Source organism: Schistocerca piceifrons, chromosome 2 (assembly GCF_021461385.2).
Source record: "Schistocerca piceifrons isolate TAMUIC-IGC-003096 chromosome 2, iqSchPice1.1, whole genome shotgun sequence".
NCBI lineage: Eukaryota > Metazoa > Arthropoda > Insecta > Orthoptera > Acrididae > Schistocerca > Schistocerca piceifrons.
In genome coordinates this window covers 504,143,783-504,170,058 of record NC_060139.1, presented here as the reverse complement: position 1 = coordinate 504,170,058, position 26,276 = coordinate 504,143,783, and the positions used below count along the sequence as shown (strand labels likewise).

At 37.3% G+C, this 26,276-nt stretch overlaps 1 protein-coding gene across 1 annotated transcript in view; it reads right to left on the bottom strand.

The window, feature by feature from the left end:
• Positions 1-17,395: 17,395 nt before the first annotated feature.
• The window catches only part of LOC124776538 (MOXD1 homolog 1-like), a 171,030-nt gene continuing 162,149 nt past the window's right edge, over positions 17,396-26,276 (bottom strand). Inside the window, exons 10-11 of the mRNA XM_047251566.1 lie at positions 25,369-25,732; positions 17,396-18,285 (exon numbers count right to left, since the gene is read on the bottom strand). Coding sequence (XP_047107522.1) covers positions 18,097-18,285; positions 25,369-25,732 — 553 coding nt within the window. The 3' untranslated portion in view covers positions 17,396-18,096. The remainder of the gene's footprint in view (positions 18,286-25,368; positions 25,733-26,276) is intronic.

Below are 26,276 nucleotides of genomic sequence, written 5' to 3'. Positions count from 1 at the left end.
CAAAGTATGTTCTGACGGGTTTTGTGACATAGGGTCAAGCAGTATCATGTTGAAAAATCACCTTTTCATGTCTATTGCAGTATTGTGGCCATTTGTCTTACTGTGCTCAGCTCAAACACATCAATTGCTTTTGATAACGATCTCCTGTGATTGTTTCTGTCCATTTCAGTAGCTTCAAAAATATTCTCTTTTTCCATGGCCATGTGGGTCTTTGGCACCAAAATCACCATTCTTGAAGGGTTGAAAGCATTCTCTGCATGTTCTTTCACTAATAGGTGCTTGACCATAGGTCTTACCCAGCATTTTATGAACTTCAGCCACAGATTTCTTCATGTTAAAGCAGAAAATTAAAACTTCTCATGAATGATAAGGATTGTACTCATAAGTTGACATATTCAGTTGAGAATAACTTTATGATGCAATCACAAATTGACCACTATTTTGGTGATGTTATGTTTATAAATGTCTTAGTTTCTTGCATGGTGCTTAAGACATACCATGCTGCTATTGCCATCTGCTGCAAAATGGGGGAAACAAAATTGTAGATTTAATACTATAAAGATGACAGCTTTAGGGAAAAAAGGGAAAAAAGAAACTGTTTCTGTTCCTGGAAGATACTTTCTGACCTTTATTATGGATGATGGCTTTGGCTTTTTAATGATTAGGCTTACATTTATTTTTACCTCACTTCCCTTGCATAAGAAAAGGGTATGTTCTCATAAATGGCGAGTCTTCTTGTCAGCAGTGCACTCATTACATCAATATTTCTTTTTACTTAATGTGGAATGACTAGACAGGTGTGTAACATAGAGGCAGGAAAAAAATAATTCAATTCATACAGTGCTCTGTAGTTAGTTAGTTAGTTAGTTAGTTTTAGGGGATCAGTGTGTGGAGCACAGAAACACGTAACAGAAAACAGCATTCACACCTGCCTTTCCAGCTCTAGCTCTTTTTCTAGTAAAAGTACACACATTCACACACAAGGACAGAATATCCTTCTCCAGACCTATTACAATCCTACTCCCAATCCTGCACCCCATGCGTCATACCCTTGTAGTCGGTCCATGTGCAAGATTTGTCCCACAGAACCACCCCCACTACCTCCTGCCGCAGCCCAGTCATAGACATTTCCTACCCAATTAAAGGTAGCATCACATGTGAAAGCAGCCATGTTATAAATCAACTATGCTGCAATTACTGCACAGCATTCTATGTGGGCATTACAAGTAACCAACTGTACACTCTAATCAATGGCTGTCACCAGACTGTGGCAAACTGCAAACTTGACTATCCAGTTGTCAAGCATGCTACACAGCACAACACAAATGACATCAACCATTGCTTGATTACATGGCCCATTTGGATACTCCCTTCCAGCACAAGTTTCTGTGAACTATGCACCTTACCTTTTCCCTTGTCTCTTCTGTCCACACCACTCCTCCATCCAGATTGTGCACTGCCTTCTCTCACTTCTCTCCCCCCTTCCATATATTCATATTCTCTCTCTCTCTCTCTCTCTCTCTCTCACACACACACACACACACACACACTCTGTCACCTCTCTCTTTCTCTCTCTCTCTCTCTCTCTCTCTCTCTCTCTCTCTCCCCCCCCCCCCTCCCTCCCCCATTCTCCCCCCTCACTTTACAACCCCTCTCACTTCTCTCTCCTCTCCTTTCTCCCTCTTCATCTTCACCTTTCTCTCTTTTTCCCACCTCCATATTTTTCCCTCCCTTTCCTTCCCTGTCTCTTTCCCACATCTCTTTTTGCTCTACCCTCTGTGCGCTTCTCATCACATAGTGTGGCCACGGGGTCATCTGTCCAAAGATCTGCATGTTTCTCGCTACTCCCTCCTTGCATCCTTCTGTACCCTGTTCCCAACTCAGGCAACTGCTTTCAATAAACGAATATCAATAATCAGTCTTGCCATGCCCATGGGAGTGTATGTTTGGGTGTCTATGCAGTAGTGTGTGTGTGAATAACATTGACAAAAGGTATTATCTTGTTATTTAATGCTTGTAAAATTTGATGAATGAACATTCAAATGGCATTCTCAACTGAGCAACACTTCTGAAATAGAAACTGTTATTTACTGAGGATATTATTGTTGCTGTTCTAAAATACATCATCTCCTTGAAAATTTTGAAAAATAATGACAAGTAGTGAAACAGGTTGGTGGTAGTTGATACCCCTTCTTTTCACCTTACTTACCTTTAACAATTGCATATTTCAATCTCTCTGTAAAAATGCTCTTAGTGGTGCATCACATATTTCAGAGAAACAGCACTTATGTGGGAACAAGTCTTTAGTACTCTGTGTATTGATTTTATTTCATTTTCTGCATTGCCCCTTTCTGTCTTACTTCCTTCTGAATTCTCCTACAAATATTTCCCACACCCATGTATTAAGTTAATTTATAATGTATGAAAAACTAACTGCCAGATCAAATCTTTTGTGTTTTATTCATAGTTTCCTTTGTTTAAATTACTTACAAAAATATGAAGATAGTAGCCAAGTTAACAATGACAGTTACAATGATTATATGAATGAAAATAATCAATTTTTGACAATTTAATGTAATTGGATTGATAAAAAATGTACTTACTAAGTGGTAGCAGGAGAACACACATATAAAAAAAGGTTTTATGTACACAAGGTTTCAGAGCCAGCAGCTCTTTCTACTGGCAGAAGGGTTGAAAGGGAAGGATGAGGCAGCAGCTCTTTCTTCTGGCAGAAGGGTTGAAGAGGAAGAAAAAAGGGTGAAGGAAACGGACTGTAGAGGTTTGGGAAAAGGGGTAGAGTTCAGAAAAGTTAGACTTATTAGACAGTAAGTCTCCCCTGACCTGAAGTTCTGTGTGACTTTCCTGAACTCTATCCCTTTTCCTTCACCCCTCTTCCTTCCCTTTCAACCCTTCTGCCAGGAGGAAAAGCCACTGGCTCTGAAAGCTTGCATACATAAAACCTTTTTTATGTGTGTGTTTTCTCCTGGCATTGCTTGGTGAGTAAATTTTTTATCTATCCGATTACAGGTACAATAATAAGGTGAAATGGATATATTTATTGAAGAGATTTTGGTATAACTATAATGGTTAATGATAATATCTTCTTGAGATTTTGGCATGTCTAATAATGATAATGTGGTAATGCTCTTTTGTGGTTTATATAGTCCTGTCTGTCAGTATAAAATCTTTAGTATGTGTACCTGGATCGATTGATATAACACAGACAGAAACCAAAATACCAAGTCATTTGAATGTATTGAGGCCTGTGTATGCAAATGATGAATGGCCATTCCCAAATAGAGTTATTTGTAAATGTGGAAGTATCATAAATATTGGATGTGAACAGAGAGCAAGCTAACACAGGACACATAGACTAGTGGCAGTTTATGATGTTTGTGACCATCCTTTCTGGGAGGAGTCTTTCTGTCAGTATTATTATTTTTAGTTTTTCATGGCTTTTCTGGTCATCCTCATATTTAATTATGCCATTTTCCTATATGTTGTGTAATGAAGTGTTTTATATCAGACTTTAATTCCTTTTCTCAATATTCATCAGAAATTTTTAGTTTTCTCTTCAAAAAACAATAACTTTTACTAATACATCATTTTTTTAACTTTTATATTTGTTTTTGTATGACACCTAACAAATTACATTTTCAGTTCAGTAACTTTGTTATATGTCTTTACCATCTGGTACATTCTAATATCTTCCTCAATAAATTATGTTTCTCTTGTAAATATTTTCTTGCACCATACAGTAATGCTTCTTTGTCCCTTTCTTCGGAAAGCAAGCTGTCATACTCAACAATCCTTGACATTGATGGTTTAGTGTTTTATTTTTCTTAATTTTTGTATACTTGTGAAGAATCAGATTCTAGGCATGAGAGAATTTTACTTTTTTTTTTCCTTCCAGTGTCATGACATTATGCTTTGATAAATACCTCTGTATGCTTGAAGTGACATTATATTTCACATTTAAGGTCATTATGAGCAGTGAGTTAGAAAATGATATTTTGTTTCATTGTCTGTGTAGAATTACCAGCTATTAATTTTAATTCTATTGCAGCACAAAGCTAGCTTTTCCTCAGAAATGATTTGAAGCCAGAATAGAGATGCTAGGGTTAAGTGTAATGAAGATATTAAAGTTTTTGTGTGGCCATACTTGTTTATTTTGGGTCTGTCTATCATATTGCTTCAGTTTTTTGGTACATATGAAATCAAATAGTTCATTAATATAAAAGCATTATACCAGAAAGATGACTAAGAAGTTGCCATACCTGGAAAATGTTTTATATTTCATTTAAATGCGTAATAATTCGCAAAGGTAAAGAAACATTCATAAATTGAAAATGCAGATTATTTTCTTATTTATTTGCTATGTAAAATTTTGTTAAGGGTAGCAGTCAGGTGAGGATCATCACCATGTCTTTAAATAAATTTAAGAAAGAACCATGTGTTGGTTAGTTGTAAAAAATTGTTTTTTCTGATGAAAGTGTTTGCAGCAAATTATTAAAATCCTTAATGATAAAATTTTATCTTTCTCAGAATAAGAAAATAAAGGATGATTGCTATGAAGTCTTAAACAGACACATTGACATTAAATTTAAGGAATTAAAGTCTGAGTAGTTAACAAGATAGTATTTCTAAACTGTTTCTTGCCTGTATTCTGTTACAAATATGCATATTTCAAGGTGGAATGTTTTTGTGCTCTCATGGTTTTGAGAAATAATTGCACCACTCTTCCCTGCACATTGTTGGTGTTTACTTTGTATTTGTTATGTCAATTTATGACAATGTAAAAAGGCATGCTTACACTATTTTCACTGAAAAAAATATTTTTACTTTTTTATATGTACTGTAAAGAAGTTTTATGATTCCTCTACTGTATTATTACTCATAAGGACCTTTATGATTGATCATTCCTGGTTATTCAAGACTGTATACTGCATTTAGACTCAAATATATATATGAAGATATATATGAAACACGGATATTTTCTGTAATACTGCTTTGGACATAGATGATTGTTCTACTTAATATAAACAAAACATAATAATAAATATTAATGGAATAAACAGTTTACTTTAATGTAATTGTGTTCCTATCATTGTCTCCCTTGGCTGCACACTGAGGATAAATATCTGCTGTATTCATTTTTTCTGTTGTCTCTTTTACATAATAGTGTAATTACTCATCTTGTTTTGATGAAAATTGGCATGATGAGACCACGGCCATGTGCACTTTATTGTAAGAATTAATCTGTACAAATATTTGTGTATCATACTCTTACTAATTTCTCCAAGGCACATTTTTTACATATGCGTATGCCAGAAAAATCCACTAGTCAGTGCTCTTGCATTGTAGAAATCTACCTTTGTGGCTGATGTCACTTTCCCAATGAAAAAAAAAAAAAAAAAAAATCTCATTTAACTGTGCAAATTGAAGGATGAATAGAATAGAATATTTAGAATATTTATTCACCTTTGAACATGTTTACATGTGATTAGTGTCATCATATGTTTTATAGTTAAAGCATTACAGTTATTTTACAATTATCCTTGCCTAATTATGTTGCAGGGAGGCTTTTACATAAGTAACTACTTCATAAAAGTACATTTAAACAAAAACTGATTGGTTTTAGCAAACCAAATACAGTATGCCGCAATGAATCAGTATATCATGTTAGTCTCTTTGTATCTAAGTAATCTGTATACAATTATAACAATCATAAATATTTTCTCTGTTTGCCTTATACAATATGGCACAGTGAATCAACATACCACACTGGTAGCGTAATAAATATTACAATTTATAATTTAGTATAGTTTCATCTCAAAACTCCAAATCATCTATTACACATTCTTCAAATTCTTTCACTGTATAGGAAGCTTTGCTATTTACACACTTTGCTCTTACACATTTTCATTTATTCAGGGGCACTGAGTGGGCATTTTTAGGTAGTTTGTTAAAATATGACACTGAGATATTTATAGCTATCTTTGCTAGTCTGGCATGGGGCTTGTCAATTGCACATCTCTGTCTAGTGTATGATGGTGTATTGACATCCTAAGGTCAAAATTATCCAGGTTTTCTTTCGTGTATACTTGGCAACTATAAATGTATAGACTAGGTACTGTCATAATATTCATTTCCTTGATGTAGTGTCTACATGATTCTCGTAGTGTGAGTCCCGCAATGCATCTGATGGCCTTTTTTTGTCATTTAAATACAGTCCTATATCCAGATGAGTTTCCCCATGGCAAAATTCCATATGTCGGAAGGGAATTGAAGAAAGAAAAGTATGCATAGAGCAGCAGAGTTTCACTTAAATGGCCTCTCAACATACACAGCAGATAAATCACACGTGTGAGTCTGGAACATAACTTATCTGTATGTTTATCCCAGCTTAAACTTTGATCAATATGGATTCTGAGAAGTTTCACTGATTTATTTTTCTTCTTGGGGGCATTCAGATTAAATACAATGTTCTCTGTTTTGCTATTATTTATGTGTAGTGTATTAGCCTGAAACCAGGAGGTACGCACATCTACTGGCAATTGGAAGGCAGATCAGAAAGAGCCCAAGAACGGAGCCCTGCAGCACTCCTTTTTTAACAGGTAAATGATCTAATTTTTTATTATTCACACATGCTAACTGTTTTCTATTACTTCGGTATGACTGCAGTAGGAGGAGGGCCTTCTCCCCAATTCCATAGTACTGTAGCTTTCTTTTTAGGAAAACATGGGGCAATGTATCAAAGGCTTTCTTTACATCTAGTAGTGTTGCACAACTTACTAACTTATTTTCGAAACAGTCATATACTTTTGTTATAATGCTGTCAACTGCTTTCACAGTAGACAGGGTAGATCTGAAGCCATACTGTGCAGGACAGATTAGGTTATTATGTTCAAAATATTGGTTCATCTGCTGGTGCATACAGTGCTCTGTTATTTTGGAAATAATTGGGGACTAGTGAAATGGGTCAGTAATTGTCAGGTGATGATGTGCTACCTTTCTTATGGTCTGGCATGATTATGGATATTTTTAGACATTCTGGGTACACTCCTTCTGTTAAAATATTGTTTATTAATTTTGTTAAGGGTATTATTATTCTTTTCTTATTTGTTTAATAATAAAATTATAAAAGCCATAGTAATTGTCTGTTCGGGAATTACTGAGTTTAGCTATCACTTTGATGACATGTCAGCAAGTTACATGACTCCATTCAAAACATTCAGTTGGTTTATTGTGTAATGGTGGCAGCAGTGCTTCGGCCTTGCTTACATCTCCCTTGATGTCAGTTTCTGGTATAGGATTGGCAAAGTATTTATTTAGTGTATCAGGAGGAACTGGAATGCAGGGAATCTTTCTTTTGATAGGATTGGCAACGTATTTATTTAGTGTATCAGGAGGAACTGGAATGCTGCAATCTTTCTTTTGACAATTTATTTAAGTTTTGATAACTTCCCATGTCACTTCACATTTATTTGAAGAGTTAACTATGTATCCATCATTGGCCTTGCATTGTGCTGTCTTGGCTGCAGTTCTGCAGTGCTTTTTTATGATCTTTTTTTAATCCCTATCTGCTTTATTGTGTTGTGATCTATCATAATACAGAGGCATCAAGATTCTTAAGTTATTTAGTTGTGGTGTATACCACTGTTTTAAACTTCCTGGCTTAGAATGGGGGTTATGCTTGTAATCTTTCTTTTAATATTTAGGGCATACTTCTTCAAAGATCTCAGTTACCACTTCTAAAAATCTTCTGATGACTCATTAACATCCATATCATGAGTAAGTATTTCATTCCAGTCTGTTAATGTTTATCTAGATTTTAGATTGTTTAGCTTCTGTTCATTATTAGGTCTGGTTATTCTTTCCTAGCAACTATCTTTTTCATGATCTAGGGGAATTCTTAGCCACAATCCTTCGTGGTCAGAAATACCTAATTTGATTGCATTGAATTGACATCCTCTCATGTGAAAATTAAAGATAATGTTATCCAAACATGCATTCAGTCTGGTGGGCTTGTCATTTATACAGTAAAAATTTAATGACCTTAGTGCATTGAGTAAATTGCTTACAATTCTACTCCTAATACTAATGTCTATATTAATCTCACTAAATATTTAAACTCTGCAATTCTTATACTTAAGGGCGTAACATGATTATAAATTTCTGAAGACTTTTTATAAACAAATCATCACTGTGACTGAGAGGGCAATATACAGACACTGTTATAGTTTCCAATTTTGACAACAGTACTGCTGCAACTTCAAAGTTAGATTCTACACAGTGTACACTTACATCTACAATTTCATAACTTAGTTTTAGAGTTTTATTAATATAGACAGACGTGCCACCATATTTCATATTTGTCCTACTGTAGCTTGTAACTAATTCATAGCCATTTGATACACTTAACTCTTGTTCTCTATATGATAACCAGTGTTCATTTATCATGAGCATGCTACAGTTTAACTTTTCCAGCCAGTATTGGAGTTCCAGAAGTTTATTTAAGGACTGTACTTTTACGTGAAGGAACATTAGGCTTCTTTCATTGCAAGCTGTTAATAAGTCTACTTCAGAATTATCCAGTGCATTTACTCTACTTGTCAGTTCTAGTTGTTCTACACTATTTTCTTTTAACACAGATGAATACCTATTTGTAGATGTCACCTTATCGTTTATGATATATGCTTCTTGGGGAAAATGTGTAATAGACAGGTAAACCCTCTTTACAAGAAGATTGAAATGTATGAAACAAGATATCTATTTTTATACAGGCAAAAGCATGTCCTACACAATACAGTAAATACCATCAGTCTGTATTGTTTCAGTCATGGGTTATGAACCTGTACTCTTTATGTGGTTGATGATACACACACACATACCTGTGTTCTGTGGAGTAAAAATCATGAAGGGCAAATTAATATGCCAATGCTTTCTCCAGTCATCAGCCATCCAATTGATACAGTCATAACACCAAGCAATTCCTGCTCTCATTGTAGTTGTGTAAATCATTTATATTTCCAAAACACCTCATAATAGAAGCCACCTACCTTTGGAACCTGGCTCTTATGATTTATACTTTAATAATTGATTGAGGAGCACAGGCCCAACTCATAGGCTGAGTAAAGGAATTGGAAGTCATACATTATTTCATCTGCCATAGATTAACCATATGCGGCATGGGAAGTTGTGAAGCTGAGATAAGGAGACAGACCAGTGGTTAGGAAGAAACTGGCTCAGACCTGGCAGAACAGAGCGATAACAACCTATTCAACAATCTAGCATATTGAAACACCTGTGTTTTCTATCTTCTTTTAGGGTTGCGAAACATGGACACTCAAGACCAGGGCAAGCTGTGTACCGGCATATCTTAGCTTTGGTGCTGGTGCAGGATACTGTGCGTAAAACAGCCAAACAAGAACTAATGAGTCCATTAATAAGCAACTTAATATCTCCAGGGGTCTTTCTTCTCATTTTATCCAAAAAATTCTCCAGTTTTTTCACATTGTGAGAAGAAATGGAGAAAACTTAATCATAATAATAATAATAATAATAATAATAATAATCGTGGAAGGAAAGATCAAGGGCATGAGAACAAGGGTTAGAGCAATGAGCAGTTGGATAGATCAGCTCAACAAGATCTGGAGTCTACCTCTTCAGCAGGTGCTAACAGAAACTGGTTACCATCCAGGATAGCTATGCTTGGTTCAGAGGGTGATGACACTCAGAAATGAGTATGACAACTTGTTATGATGATGTACCACTAAATGCTTACCTAAAGAGAGAGGGATGATGGTACAAACTTACTTAAAAAACAATGTTTCAGTTTTTGTTCAGAAAAAAATGAATTACTATGTTGCCGAAACTGTCTCGTGGAACTTTCCCAGAATATTCTCCAGGCTAGAAATTTATGGTTGCAAAACCATAAATATTCTAAAAAATAAACATAGTCCTGCTAAAAAGTCTTTCATTAGGTTATAGTGCAACACAGACAAATGTATATAATTTCAACATAAAGAACCTGGATTAGAAATAAAAGCAAGCTACTTAAGCATATCAGTTACTATTACAACCAAAAGCCCTAACTTTACACCCTCAGCACCACCTGATTTAATTAGATTGAATTCCATTATCTTTGTTTAACTTTTGTTGACATTCATCTTACAACCTCTCTTCAAGACACTATTCATTCCAGTCAACTAATATCCCAGGTCCTTTAGTATCTCTGAAAGGATTATAATCTCACTGGCAAACCTCAAAGCTTTTATTTCTTCTTCCAGAAGTTTGATTCCTATTATTTTTCTCTTTAATTCCCTTTACTACTTGCTCACTGTGCAGATTGAATAACTCCCTTCTCAGTCACTGCCTCCCTTTCACATGCTTATATTCTTAGAACTGCAGTCAGGTTTGAAGATCTCATTTCCTGTATTTTATTCCTGATACCATTAGGATTTCAGAAGTGTATTCCAGTCATCATTCAGCCTGTCTTCTAAGATAAGTCATAGGTTCAGTATTGCCCCATGTGTTCCTTTGTTTCCCCAGAACCCAAACTGATCTTTCTGAGGTTGGCTTCTAACAGTTTTTCCATTCATCTGTAAATAATTCATGTCAGTATACTGCAGCGAGACTTACTAGAATGGTGGTTCAGTAGTATTCACACCTGTCAGCTACTGCCTTCTTTGGGATTTGGATTATTAGATTCTTCCTGAAGTCTGAGGAGGTTTTGTATGCCTCGTACATCTTGTATATCAGGTGGAATAGTTTTGTCACTGCTGGCTCTCGAAGGATCTCACTAGTGTTGCCTCCTCCAGTTGCCTTGTTTCAACTTACATCTTTGTCTACTTCCTCTTCTCTTTCTATAATATTCTCTTCAACTCTGGTTCCCTTGTTTAGCCTTTCTACGTATATCTTCCATGTTTCAGCCTTCTCACCCTGCAGAAACAATGCAAATAGTCAAATGTACATACTTTCATGATAGGAAAACTGGGTTGGAAATAATGTAAACTCTTTAAGATTATATGGTTATCACTCAGATTAATTATTACCACAGCTAATAAGCCCCCTGACATTTTATATGTTCACTTTCATACAGGATTTACAACAATGAGGTTTCATATTCACATTATTGGCATCCTAACAGTGATTTTGGAACTTATCACTTTTCATACCCTAAACCAAGTTTCATTTTTGACAATGGCTTGATATTTTCACAAATAGAGTGATGCCAGAATTAATTTAACTTCCAGTTTAATTGCAGCTCACAGTTCTTAAACTAGGCTACTTTATCAGATTTTATAACTTGACATTTAGAACAAGAGTGAAGAGTGCCTCACTAGCCTTCTAAACAGGAACTTGTGCCACAAATTATAGTTACACTGTCCTCACAAATGGCAGCAGCAAATCATAAATAAGCAAGTATTCATGATCTTTCTTGTACAACAGAGCTATTTTCTTAGTTCAAATTATAAAATTCTAGGTAGTTATATAATAATGAGAAAATAAATAATAGAAGTTTCTGACTGTAATTATTCATTACTAGCTTAGTGTCCAATGATTCACTCACATAGACTGTATGATCTGCAGATCTTTTTTCTTTAATTGAATTTTTATATTCTTCACAAATTGCAACACTTTCTAAAATTTTAACACCAATTAAGGCCATAGAAGCATGGTCTTTTCCAAATGTACTTCTGACCAATAAGCGATTCTGGTAGCTGGAGGTTTTTGTTAATCATCCCTTTTGTGTTCTTGTAGTGATATTTCCACATAAACTTTCTTCCCCTGACACACATTTCTTTGTATCTAACAGAAAAGTGTAATACCAGTTTTCATAGCTTTAGCTTTAAATTTTCACTGTATAAATTTTCTCAAAAATTTTCATCCCTTATTTCACACCCTTAGGGGGTAAATTTCCAAAAATGCTGACGCATGATTTCTTTTTTCTGACCGAGAAACAAAATATCTATTTTCACCGGTCTAGCTTCAAAACTGCCTTAATAGCGATATAGTTTCAAAAAATCCTTTCACACGCTGTTTGACCCCTCAGAGCCAAAAAATCCCTTCTTAATGATGCTTGCAGTATAAGATCAACACGCTCTCCATATTTCAAGTTTCTATCCTGAGTGATACGGGCTGGGCGATGATGAGTCGGTCAGTCAGGGCGTTGCCTTTTATAGATACAGATTTCACATTATAGTATCAAACTTGTGTCAAGAACATCTATACTGTAAACTACATTTTGCATTAGTAAATTACTGTACAGCCACAGATTGAGGCTGTGGGGATCCCACAATTGGTGATGCAAAATATCGCATAAATAAACCCCTTTGGCAGTGATATTAGTTCAGCCTTCCCACAGGGGGAATATCTTTGTGTCAATCTCACTCACTACCATCTAGCTTCTTTCCACAACACTGCTACACCAGAATTTCTGCAGTGGTGACCCTGCAATGAGCAGCAGCGTCTATTTCAACATGACATGTATTATTTGATATAATAGTAGCTTTAACAATGAATCATTCCACGATTGCCATCTTTTTGAACAAATTGTACAGAATGGTGACTTTGAGAGTGACCTGCATAATATTCTCTTCCACCCTGATCACACTATGATTGGTGTGAAACATGGAAGTGGCATACTACCACATCTTACTGTTGTCAACAACAACAATGGTGAACATGTGCGTGAACACGGTTCAACATATTTTGACCTCCTCAGCGATTTTGATGATGAGAGGCAAATCTCGCCTCACATCCACAAGACAGTATTCAGGCAATTAATTTAAGTCTGCACAATAATATGTTGTGTGATTTTACCAGCCCATCCAAGTCTGAGAATGAACCAGATGAACCCGTTCATAACTCAATCTGGGTCCCGGACAACTGAACCATATGAAAAGACTTTCAGTTTTCCTCCCACACTCTGCACAGTCCACGGGATCTCATTAGCTGTTGACCTTGGACTGAACATTTCAACACACCAGAACCTATGTGGAGCACATATACAATTGGGTTCTCAACCTAAACTACCGAACTTCCAGGCAGAATGCATTGCAACACAATTCCTAATCACTGAATTCATACTATACAGTTATGGAATCATCAATAATACTTCCAAATTTGTGAGCCTACTAAGCAACATATGGAACTATGCTCACAGTATTGTAAAGGCAGCGTTGCTCCACCAACTCGCCAAGACACTAGAGTAACAGCTGTGACAAGTAATTTTATGAGTAAAGATTTGGCAGCAGGACACAGATCTCAGCTGTGGAGACATCTCTGTGAATCAGTCAACCCAACTGTCGCACCAGATAGCATGCCCTGGGTGCTCTGGTTAATTAAATTACCACCTCAGACACAAGTCATTGATAATTTTGCCCACATATGATTAGAAACAAAACAAATTATTTCTGGCTAGCAGACTTTCCACAATCCCACAGCAATGACAATGCTTGGATATGACTATACAATAATGAATGCCACCAGTAAATTTGTGACGTGACATGCCAGCTGCAGCCAAAACAAGACATTGAGACTTTAGTGATTACATACATTTACCAGAGTGACATCATGAGCGAGTGCCCTGGGAGTGGTAACCTTCAGCCAGCCACAATTTACTCACCTACAGCCAACAACAACATACCTCACGGCAGTGAAGGTGCATGACTGCAGCTGTGTTGGTTTCACTCATGTTTTGGCAATCAAGCATGCAACCACTCCATGCTATGCAATCACCCAAATGCAAGATATGATCCACAAAAACCGTTCTGATAGCAACCAACAAAAAAGCCACCTACAGCTCAAGCAAATGGGCCAAATGAGGTTTGTCCCATCTATAAGCAATAGTGGTAGACTGTATGTGTTAGACAGTGCAACAGATCAATATGTCCTTATAGACTATATCTAAAAACAAAGATGATGTGACTTACCAAATGAAAGTGCTGGCAGGTCGACAGATACACAAACAAACACAAACATACACACAAAATTCAAGCTTTCGCAACAAACTGTTGCCTCATCAGGAAAGAGGGAAGGAGAGGGAAAGACGAAAGGATGTGGGTTTTAAGGGAGAGGGTAAGGAGTCATTCCAATCCCGGGAGCGGAAAGACTTACCTTAGGGGGAAAAAAGGATGGGTATACACTCGCACACACACACATATCCATCCACACATATACAGACACAAGCAGACATATTTAAAGACAAAGAGACCAATGTAGTGGAGCCGTCCAACAGTGTGCCATCGGCAGTGACGCAGGCGAAGTGGATCCTCTGGTTAGTCAAGCCTGTGAATTGCTGACTCATTGCAGTTATGACAAGGATACAGGTCATTGCTGCAGAAAATCCTGCAGCCATTCCACAATGGTTCCATCACTTCTAAATGGCACAGGGCAGTCATCTACAATGTGCTGGTTTCACCGGAAGTTTGGTGATCAAATGCATAAGTGCAGCTCACCTTGCAACTACCCAATCAGAAGCAGCAATCGGACATAGGCACATCTGACTGCCAAACAATCTCTAATAGCATCTCTATATTAGTGACTGGAAGACCAGACAGAAATTCCTTTTGGACACAGGCTCAAATTTGTCATTTTCCCAACAAGTTTCCTGTATAATTGGTAGCCACCAAATTTGCTCTGCCTTTCTGCCACTAACAACTCATCAATAGCTACTTATGATACACAATGTATTGAGCTGGGCTTGGTGCTGCATCATGCGTTCATCTGAAATTTTGCTGTAGACGATGTCATGGAGCCTATAATTGGTGCCAACTTTCTCGGGTATTACCAACTGTTACAGTTCATCAATGGTGAAATGCACTGCAGCCAAGGAAATGTGTGTTTGGGTGTGTGAATGTTTGTACTTCTGTTAGAGAAAGAGCTCAAATGCTAGTGTGAATACTGCTTTTTATTGCATGCTTCCAAGCATCACACAAACAGTCCACTGTGAATGAGTGGTTGCCTTTCTATTAATTTATACCTCTTTATTAATGGTTATCTTTACTCATTCAATTGTGAGCATACATAAAGATATATATTCATGAATTCTTTCATGAATACTGGACACCAACCAAAGCAAAATAAATGCAGTTTACCTGATGAATATTCAACAAATTTTCTTGTCAATGTACTCATGTCAGAATACACATTTAGAAGTGTTCTTATGCCATCTTGCATTGTACTTAAAAGTTCCAGTGGAATCAGCTTTCATATACTGAACATTGTTTCCAAAGCTGCTGTTTTCTACATTTACTTTTTACAGTGATAACTCTGAAAATATCTGTAGTGCTTCTTGCTACTAAAAAATAGTGAATGTAGGCACAGTAAGAATCAATGTTGTTTCTAATAGCTTAGTTTTGGGTACTTAGTGAAAGATTGTGATACACAGGCACATATTTTTCCTAGGCTGTATGTTGTGTAAATTATATTATGATCTTAATTCCAGTTTATTACTACCTCCAAAACTGGCTAAGAACTGAAAGCATGCAACATATAAAAACAAAAATTTTGTGTCACCTAACAACTTGTAGTAGTGTAATCAAAACACATTATGTTTGAAAATGACGTTATTTCACAACTACATCTCAGAGAGGATTGCAGCCTGCACCAGTGAAATGTGTAAAACGTGTACGTGTTTGGAATGCTTGTAATGTTACTGAAAAACAGTAGTCTCGACTAGTTAAAAATATTTATTACATATAAAGTAGTATTACAAAACATTTACACACAAACAATAATTTTTTTAAAAGTTTATTTTCTCAAAGCTGTGGAAATGTATATAATATAAATATTTTTTTGCTATTTACAAAGTATAACTACAGAGGTATTCATTTCAAATAGGTTTTATCACAGTTATTCCTCAATGACAAACTGGCTAGAGGACAGCCTTGCATTGAAATCAAAAATACGTTCCATTACAGTCATATTTGAAAAATTAATAGACAGTCCTAATAATATACAGTACAGTGTACTACTTTGCTTCTGTACAACAGAAAACTACTTTTCTTTTCTTCTGTAGTATCACCACAGGTGAGAACATGTTTTGTAGTTAACACTGCTTAGCATAACAGTACAAGAATTTCATGAATACAAAATTATATTTTTCTGGTAGTATATAATTAGTTGGCAGTATTTTAAACAATCATACTTCAAAATTGTACGGGGAAAAAATGATTTTCATTTGTGTGATAGAAAATAAATATGGACATTCTGAAAAGTAAGAACATCACTCTACAATAAAAACTTTTTTGAAAATAAAATGTAATTATAAAACATGAGCTCAGCACTGGCAGAATGGTTTAATTAGCATGGTAAGAGGAGATGGTCATAAAGTTCTGTCACCTCAAAAAATGTGGTGTTAGGTAAATCCAATATTTATATAACTAAGCAACTGTTAACCAAAAGAACAAAAGAAAGGCATGATTTTGTCACCAACTGGAAAATCATTTTAACATTGCTTCAAACTATCCATCCATCCATCCATCCATCAAACTAGTTGTAACAGTTGTCCTGGCGGAAATTGTTTGTTGTAATGCAGACAACAGAACTTCATGTTTTCTAAATTATGAAGAAAAAGAGGAGGTATGGATTATATGTACCCAAGTCAGTATAATATAAATATATGAGGACAAGGGCAGTACAAACTTAACATTCTCTCCAACATAATTCTTTGCAGTAACAGATAAAAACTCAGTATAATGAATCTCAAAATTTGGGAACCAACAGTTCATTTCTCAGGAGTTAAAGATAAACTAAGGATAAAACAAAAAGCTTTAGAAGGTGGTACAAATAACAAATTATCAAAAAAAAGTCAATACTGCCCTTAACTTCTAAGAGCTATATGGTAGGGGCTTGCACGACAGGAATGCAAAATAACCATGACCCATAAAAGGGAGGAAAAGATAAAGAAAAGCACACAGGAAACCATAAGTTTCACAAGACCCCAAGCAAAAAACTTGAGGAGCTTCATGGCTTTAAATCCATTTATAATTTTTTACACATCCTGGTTTTTTTCTTTTTTTTAGTCTCTTTTCTAAAAAGACAGAAAGTTCAGTGTCCTGCCAGTGATGATTTCACAATGTTCAACAAGGATGGAGATGAAATCACCTGTGTCCTCTACAAAGGAGCCATCCTAATATTTGCACCCACCTCAGTAAAAATGGAAGCTCTTCACCCTCAAATTCTTAAGAAGAAATTCAAACTTTTTTCCTTGGTTTTGGTGGTCTACTACATTTAAACTATATGTACTCTTCACCTTACTTTCTGACTATGATATTCCAATTTTGCATCAGAATGAAATCAACTGAAAATAGACAAGCTATACATTCTAAGCTATGAAACAACTGATAATACAGTTTTACAGATTTCCCCCCCCCCCCCCCCCCCCCCTTGACTTTCATATTTTCAGAACATAATTAAATTTGACTGATTCCTTTCTGTGACATGTAATGACAACCAAATGCTAATGTTCCATGGGCTTAGAATCAACTTTTTAATTCCTTTAATGCAACTTAGCTTTGGTGCACTTTTAGGAACTCATGTTTCACACCCATAAGGCAGACGGCTTTTCATTCCATCTCAATCACATTCTTTAACATTATTTTAGTGTAACTGGTTCTTCTGAGATTATTTCTCTCTAGCAATGCTGAATCACACAAAGATAATCGCATGTTGAGTGTCTTCAGTGTTTCACAAACAAATTTACATATATAAATCCACTGATTTTGTAAAAATACGTAAAAAAGTAATTCGAATGCCAAGCTTGTGGTAGTGACACTGCCATTTTAATTACATGAGTCTTTATTTGATCTGTACCCAAACAGCAATTTGGTCAGAGTTCTTCACTTTTGGTTACATCCAGTCTTCTTCATGAAACCACAGACATCAAGGAACATACTTATGTTTCACTTTAAAAACAACTCAAAAGTACAAAACTGTTTCTGCAAATAATTGCATATCAAACAACACAGGAACACAGCATCCCATAGGAATACATTTTGCATGAAGAGAAATAAAGTGTGACTATACAATATTTGTCATCAAATAGCTTTGGTGCATAGCTTTAAGATTTTTTTTTTAATGGCGACCTCATGTTGTGTGTAGAGCACAAATAAAAAGCAACAGCATCATTATAGACAATGGGATATGTTGTGCAGCAATTCCTCTAGGTTGCTCTGACTGCAAGGGATGTCTGGTACTCCCATGACATAGTGTTAGCGACCTCGCAGATGCAGATGGAAGATCCGTCAGGTTAGGAAACGAGAACACATCAGCTGGCTGTCAAAAAATTTGAAGTTATAATTCAGATAGCAGTTATTTAATACATAACAATACTTGCAAAATGAAGGTACTAAGTATAAAAAAATAAACAAACTTTAATTTATTATTATTTAATAACAAATATCTTCTATGTTCTAAGAAAACAAGAAGAACAGGAGAGGAGGATCTGTATACTGATCGCTGGATGGCGAGCAGTCAGAAGCAGGCAAAGATCCAAAAACTGAGGAAAAACAGATGATACATTTCAGGATTTTGGAATTTTAAGCATAATTCTTTTGTTGAAGGAAATAATAGACAGAAAAGTGATGAGGTAATGAATGATTGTAAGATGAGGTTTTTTCCCATTTGAAAAATACGGGCTGATTTATACTACTGTTGGTGAGGTCAATGTTTTTACATTGTTTATAATAGAGGGAAACATTCCACGTAGGAAAAATATATCTAAAAACAAAGATGATGTGACTTACCAAATGAAAGTGCTGGCAGGTCGACAGACACACAAACAAACACAAACATACACACAAAATTCAAGCTTTCGCAACAAACTGTTGCCTCATCAGGAAAGAGGGAAGGAGAGGGAAAGAAGAAAGGATGTGGGTTTTAAGGGAGAGGGTAAGGAGTCATTCCAATCCCGGGAGCGGAAAGACTTACCTTAGGGGGAAAAAAGGACGGGTATACACTCGCACACACACACATATCCATCCACACATATACAGACACAAGCAGACATATTTAAAGACAAAGAGACTCTTTGTCTTTAAATATGTCTGCTTGTGTCTGTATATGTGTGGATGGATGTGTGTGTGTGTGTGTGTGTGTGTGTGTGCGCGCGCGCGCGCGCGCGAGTGTATACCCGTCCTTTTTTCCCCCTAAGGTAAGTCTTTCCACTCCCGGGATTGGAATGACTCCTTACCCTCTCCCTTAAAACCCACATCCTTTCGTCTTTCCCTCTCCTTCCCTCTTTCCTGATGAGGCAACAGTTTGTTGCGAAAGCTTGAATTTTGTGTGTATGTTTGTGTTTTGTGTGTCTGTCGACCTGCCAGCACTTTCATTTGGTAAGTCACATCATCTTTTTACATTGTTTATTAGATTAATACAGAGGTTACCTTATTAGAGAAGTAAAGTTGCTACTCACCATACAGCGGAGATGCTGAGTCACGATAGGCACAACAAAAACATTCACACAATTATAGCTTTCGGCCATTGAGGTCTTTGTCAACAATAGACACACATACGCACATGCACACAAACACTCACGCAAATGCAACTTGCATACCCGTTTGCAGTCTCAGGCAACTGAAACCACACTGCGAGAAGCAGCACCAGTGCATGATGGGAGTGGCGACTGGGTGAGGGTAAGGAGGAGGCTGGGGCGGGGAGGAGGGGGGGGGGATAGTGTGATGGGGTTAGTGGACAGTGAAGTACTGCAGTTTAGACGGAGGGCAGAAGAGAAGGTGGAGAGGGAGGGGAGGTAATTATGGGAAAGGAGAGAAATAAAAAGAAATTAGAAGACTGGGTGTGGTGGTGAAATGACGGCTGTGTAGTGCTGGATTCCTCCAGATGTCCCATGAATAGGCTGGCATAGGATGGTGCCATGCGGGTGCTCGAAGCTGTACCCTGGATTCCTCCAGATGTCCCATGAATAGGTTGGCATAGGATGGTGCCATGCGGGTGCTCGAAGCTGTACCCTGGATTTGTTAGTAGGTAATGCCTTCAAAGGAGAAGTAATTCTGGGTGAGGATATAATTGGTCATGGCAATTAATTCTCCTTTGAAGACATACCTCCACTTCGACAGCTGCCACCCCTTCCATTCAAAGAAGTCCCTTCCGTACAGCCTAGCCACCCGTGGTCATCGCAGCTGCAGTGACGAGCAGTCCCTCTCGGAATATACCGAGGGTCTCACTCAAGCCTTCGCTGACTGTAATTATCCTCCCAACATTGTACAAAAACAAATCTGCCATGCCTTATCTTTCCAGCCTACCACCACCTCCCAAGCCCACAGTCCAGCCACAGAGGAGCATTCCCCTCATAACTCAGTACCATCCAGGACTGGAGCAACTGAATTACATTCACTGCCAGGGTTTTGATTACCTCTCATCATGCCCTGAAATGAGAAATGTCCTGCCCACTACTCTTCCCACCCCTCTTAGTGATATTCCACCATCCACCAAACCTACACAACATACTCATCCATCCTTACAGAACCCCTGCTCCCAATCCCTTAGACCTGTCCCATACATCCTCCTACCACCACCTACTCCAGTCCAGTCACTAACATCACCTATCCCCTCAAAGGCAGGGCTATCTGTGAAACCAGTCATGTGATTTACAAACTAAGCTGCAACCACTGTGCTGCATTCTATGTAGACATGACAACCAACAAGCTGTCTGTCCGTACGAATGGCCACCGACAAACTGTGTCCAAGAAACAAGAGGACCACCCTGTTGCTGAACATGCTGCCAAACATGATATCCCTCATTTCAATGACTGCTTCACAGCCTGTGCCATATGGATCCTTCCCACCAATAACAGCTTTACTGAACTGCACAGGCGGGAACTTTCCCTGTAATACATCCTATGTTCCCATAACCCTCCTGGCCTCAATCTTCATTAGTCACTGTCCTCACCCATCCAGCCCCCTCCCTGTTTCTATTCCAGTACTACACAGCCGTCATTTCACCGCCACACCCACTCTTTTAATTTCTCTCCTTTCCACTACTTACCCCCCGCCACCTTCTCTCCTGCCCTCCATCTAAAATGCAACACTTCAGTGTCTGCCACCTCCACCATACTATCCCCCCCCCCCCTCCCCACCACATCCTTCTCCTTACCACCATCCAGTTGCCAGTCCCATCATGCACTGGTGCTGCTGCTCGCAGTGTGGTTTCAGGTGCCTCTGACTGCAGGCATGTGTGCAAGTTGCGTTTGCATTAGCGCGCGCGCGCGCGCGCGTGTGTGTGTGTGTGTGTGTGTGTGTGTGTGTGTGTGTGTGTGTGTGTGTGTGTGTGGTTATTGTTGACAAAGGCTTTAATGGCCAAAAGCTATAATTGTGTGAATCTTTTTGTTGTGCCTATCGTGACTCAGTGTCTCCGCTATAAGGTGAGTAGCAACTTCCCTTCTCTAATATTGTTAGAGGTTACCTTACATTTACAAATGATACTTTGGTTATTGAGATTCTGTACAAATTTATTTTGAAGAATTTCAAAGATTAGGGCATAGCAATGCTTTCGTTTGAATAGATTTCCCAATACACTGAAGCACTTGATACAGTACTGATCTTGCACGAACAATCACACAATTGACTCATGGCACTAGTGCAAGGGATACGCAAGAAGCAATGAACTAGCCCCTACAACAATCTAATGCTCTGCTTAAAAATTGACAATTCTGTGAAATCAAGGAGGAAATAGCATTAAATTCCACCAACTTACAAATTTTTCTTGTACTTGAACAGCAGAAAGATCCATTGTGGAGTTAGTAGCAACAGACATCACTACATTAAAAGAAGAGCAAAAGCTCAAGAATTGGACTGAATTGTGATTGTGATATTTTATTTATGTATTATGGTAGTTGCCATTGTTACATATGACCAGCACCTAGAAGATATTGTCATCCATGTTTCACTACCATTGAAGCACAGCAGTACAGAAGAGTTGGAGTGGTAACAGTGACACCATCTGGCCTGAAACTACGAGTGCAGTGAAGAATCCATTTGTAATAGGAATTGGACAAATATTCAATAATACCACACATTTTTGTAGGAGATACTAAAAGTCTAGATTGGGGCCAGTGCTGTAATTACATATTTTCGCAGCAATACTGTCAGCACTCATTGTGAGATATGATGGGACAGATAAGAGGTGTGGGGGTTGCTGGTTTTATGCAGCTGATATGTTTGGAAGCAAAATAAATTTTAACATTCTCACATTAGTACAGAAAAAAAACTGTTTTATGTGTTCAGGGAAAAAAAAACTATGTTCTCTGCTTCCACCATAACCATAACCTCAGAAATGTCAATATATTTGGAAGACAGCTGTCCTATTAGGATGATGACGACGAATATAGTGACAGTACAGAGGACAGTGAATAATAAAGACAGTGAGAATAAAAATTAATGTAAACCATTTCTTTTTGTTTATTTTATTTCTCCTTGTATTATCAAAATGGAGCCAATTAATAAATGGTGTAAGTTGAAAATAGATGCATGGTTAACTTTTTAGGCAGACACCTTACACCCATAAAAGTTTGTAATTCTGATTAGTGATAATACATTAAAAATAAATTTTTCTCATGGAGCCTCTTAAAAAAAGGGGGTGGATGAGAGGGGCACCTTATTTTAGGGCTGTCTTATACTCGGGTAAATTCTCTCCAATTGTCACCCTCAATTGGCACACAACTGCAGATAAAGAATTTGAAAATGGTAGTGGACCATAACAGTTTTGCTTTAAATACCAGTGCACCAACAAGAAGTTTCATGTCATAAGTCGACTTAATGGTGAATGATTAGAATTTTAAAACTGGAAGTACATTACACATTGAAAATAGGAGCAAAAGATAAATATTGCAAATAAAAGATGAAAATGAAGTCATCGACAGCAGATGCAAATGTAACATTTTAAATTAAAAATAATTCCCTCTTTACTTCCTTTCAGTTTTTAGCTCTACTCCTTGACCTACTTGTTGTCTGTGGATTATTAATAGTACATGATAAATTTAATCCTGACGTCATACAGTCATTTGGTCTCTTTACTTGCTTCATTTTTTCTCCTGATCCAAGATTGTAACTGACCTCCCCTCCCCCCCCCCCCCCCCCCCAACCTCCACATTTTTCTTATTCTTATTTATATTTTCATCAACTACGATCACATAACAACTTCAATTTCACTTCTTTATTTGTTGTTTGCTATTTTTCCACTACTCCTTCACCTTCTCCCAGTTTCTTTTCTTCTGCCACATTGTTTCTAATAATTATTTCTTCTGCCTTGAAAGCCTTCTGAATAGAGCATTTTTTGCTGAAAAAAGGTATCTTTATGCTTTCTCTGGCTCTTATATGTTCTTTCTTTTTAGTTCATATTAACTGATTCTTCTCTCACTTCTTGGCAGAATAACATAATAATAAATGAAAAGCACTATATCGCCTATGTTCTACATGATTAATTAAATGAGGTTAACTGGCTTTTGTCTCCTACACCATCATCAGACTTGAACTGACTATCAGTTTTGAAGAAGTTACAATGTTTGTAAACATAATTTATTTCTTTCCTTATTTCTATTATCCAAGCTACGATTGATTTCTTTTTCCAAAAATACAAGAATATTTGGTTTGTTAGCCTGTTCTCATTGATTTGGTAGAGATGTCTACAGAATTTGATCTTAATCTTGGCTCTGCCTTTACTTCTGATATTTTCTCTATATTTTGTAGATGGACAGATATAAAATCTACTCACCAAGCAGTGTCATGAGAAAACACATATATAAGTATTAAAATTTGCAGGCTCCTCCTCTCTTACACTACATATTTATTACACATCTTCTGTATCTATTGTGAAATATTTCTCATATTTGAAAAGGTCTACTGTAATTTGCTTTCATGTTATGGCTATGAGAGACAGGTAGCCTAAGAGATTGGATTTGGTCTGTAGTCTATTCTTACCTTCATGACATTTAATAAGAGGCTGTTGTTTATTCCCAGATTCCTCACATTATACTGACTCTTCAAACTTTGTAACAAGGCTTTTGTGGAATGGCTGACACCTAATCTTAAGCATCTGATCATTCAGGTTTTCCAGCGTCTCTGTGATACAGAATGAGATTTTCACTCTGCAGCGGAGTGTGCGCTGATATGAAACTTCCTGGCAGATTAAAACTGTGTGCCCGACCGAGACTCGAACTCGGGACCTTTGCCTTTCGCTGGCAAGTGCTCTACCATCTGAGCTACCGAAGCACGACTCTCTGCTATGGGTCAAAGAAATCTGCGATCATTCAAGCCTCTCTTTTGTTCATGACTCTCCATTCAAGATAATGTGCTCTCCAGTCAAGTTATTTTGATTCTCCCACATCATCATACGTCAATTAATATGTGCTGCTGTGTCAGATGCCTTACGGAAGCCAAAAAATACTACATCTTCCTGACTGGCTTGACTCATGGCTTTCAGGATGTCACACAAGAAGAGCAGGAATAGAGTTTCACAAGATATGTTTTTGAATGGGAGAGGTCATTTTGTTCAAGACTAATTCGATATGAACTCAGAATTTGTCCTGAGATTCTGCAACAGATGTGCGTCAGTGATATTGGGGTCACTTCTGATATCCTTCTTATAGATGCTTAACACCTGTACTTTTTTCAATCTCTGGCCAGATTTTTTTATCTGATGGAACTATGGTATATTATTGATTTGGTGAGGTGCTAAGTAAGGCGAATATAGTGTATACAACCTGATAGGGATTCCATAAGGACCTGATGCATAATTCATTATTAGCTATTTTAGTTTTTTCTCAATGCCACTGACTTTAAAATCTGTGGCACTAATCTCTGCAGGGGCATGAGAATTAAACAGGAACAGTACTCCTGGCTCTTTGTAATGGAACACCTGAAAGCAGAATTGGGGATTTCTGCTTCTGCTTTGCTATACTGAATTCTGGTTCCTGTGGCTCCCATCACTTATGAGACTATTTTTAATGCTTCAAAAGCAGCCCTTACATATGAACATAATTGTTTTGGTTTTCATGAAAGGTATTTTGATAAGATTCTGGTATGGTACTTGTTGAAGGTTCTATGCTTTGCTCTGCTTAAGGCTCTGTGCTTTGCTCTTTTGATAGACAAATGCATTTTATTTATCATCTTTCTATCCATATTCCTACGCTGTTTTCTGTACACTGTGTAAAAGTTGCTGTTTGGAAAGACTATACATCATGGAGGATCCTCCCCTCAAAAATGGTTCCACTGGGTACATATCTATCCAATTTTTGGTTAGTTATTACAATTAAAGGCTAAACAGTTAATGCAAGCAGTCAGTTTTGGTACTATATTTTTGTATGGTATTTGCTTCAAATAGGACATAATCTCATTAATACTTACAATAGCAAGATCATCTTCTCTGGTGCGACAAAAGACCATGTGTTTACCAGCATACAGCCGCTGCTCAACAGGACTGGCTAAAAGTGGATCAGACCATGGCAAATCTTGAAGATGTGCAACAAGTGACCGATTGCGAAACTCTTCAGGTTCACGGATAACGAGCTCTCCAAAAAGTCCACCTGTACCTTCATCTGCACCCTCTGTAACACCTTCTTCTGTAAAGCCACGCATACGTTTCAGTACAGATATTGCTTGAGCATTAGCTTCATCATCCAGCTCAACATCAGATTCCAAGATGGGGAATGTTGGTGCTGTAGTAGTGGTAGTTGTTGTAGTTGAAGCCCTCATTCGGAGTTGTGACACACTGTAAAAATAGACATGTTTTTAAACAATGTGAAGTCCTGGTTGGAATGTCAACAATTACAAAAAGGATAGACTGCTACACCCCATAAAGATGATACATTGAGTTGCAGACAGGCATAAAAATAACTATTATACCCTGAGCTTTCAGTCAAAGTTTCCTTCAGACAAGAAAGGAAAACACACACTCATTCAATCAGGCACACCTCACACACACGATAGCTATCTCTGGCCACTCTGACCAAACTGGCCTGAGTGGCCAAAGACAGTGGTCATGTGTGCATGAGGCATGCCTGTTTGAGTCAATTTGTGTGTGTTTTCCTTTCTTTTCTGAAGAAGTCTTTGGCTGAAACCTCAGTGTGTAACAGTCTTTTCATTGGGCCTATCTACAACTGAATGGCGGTCTTTATGGTAACTAGTGACATATTTTTAAACATAGTTAAAAATCTTTCATCTAAATTAGAGGGACTACGGTATGCTGTAACTGTCAGTGCAACTTTAAAATTGTTATCCAATTCCCGCTGTTTTCAGTATGGTGGTGGAAGTAA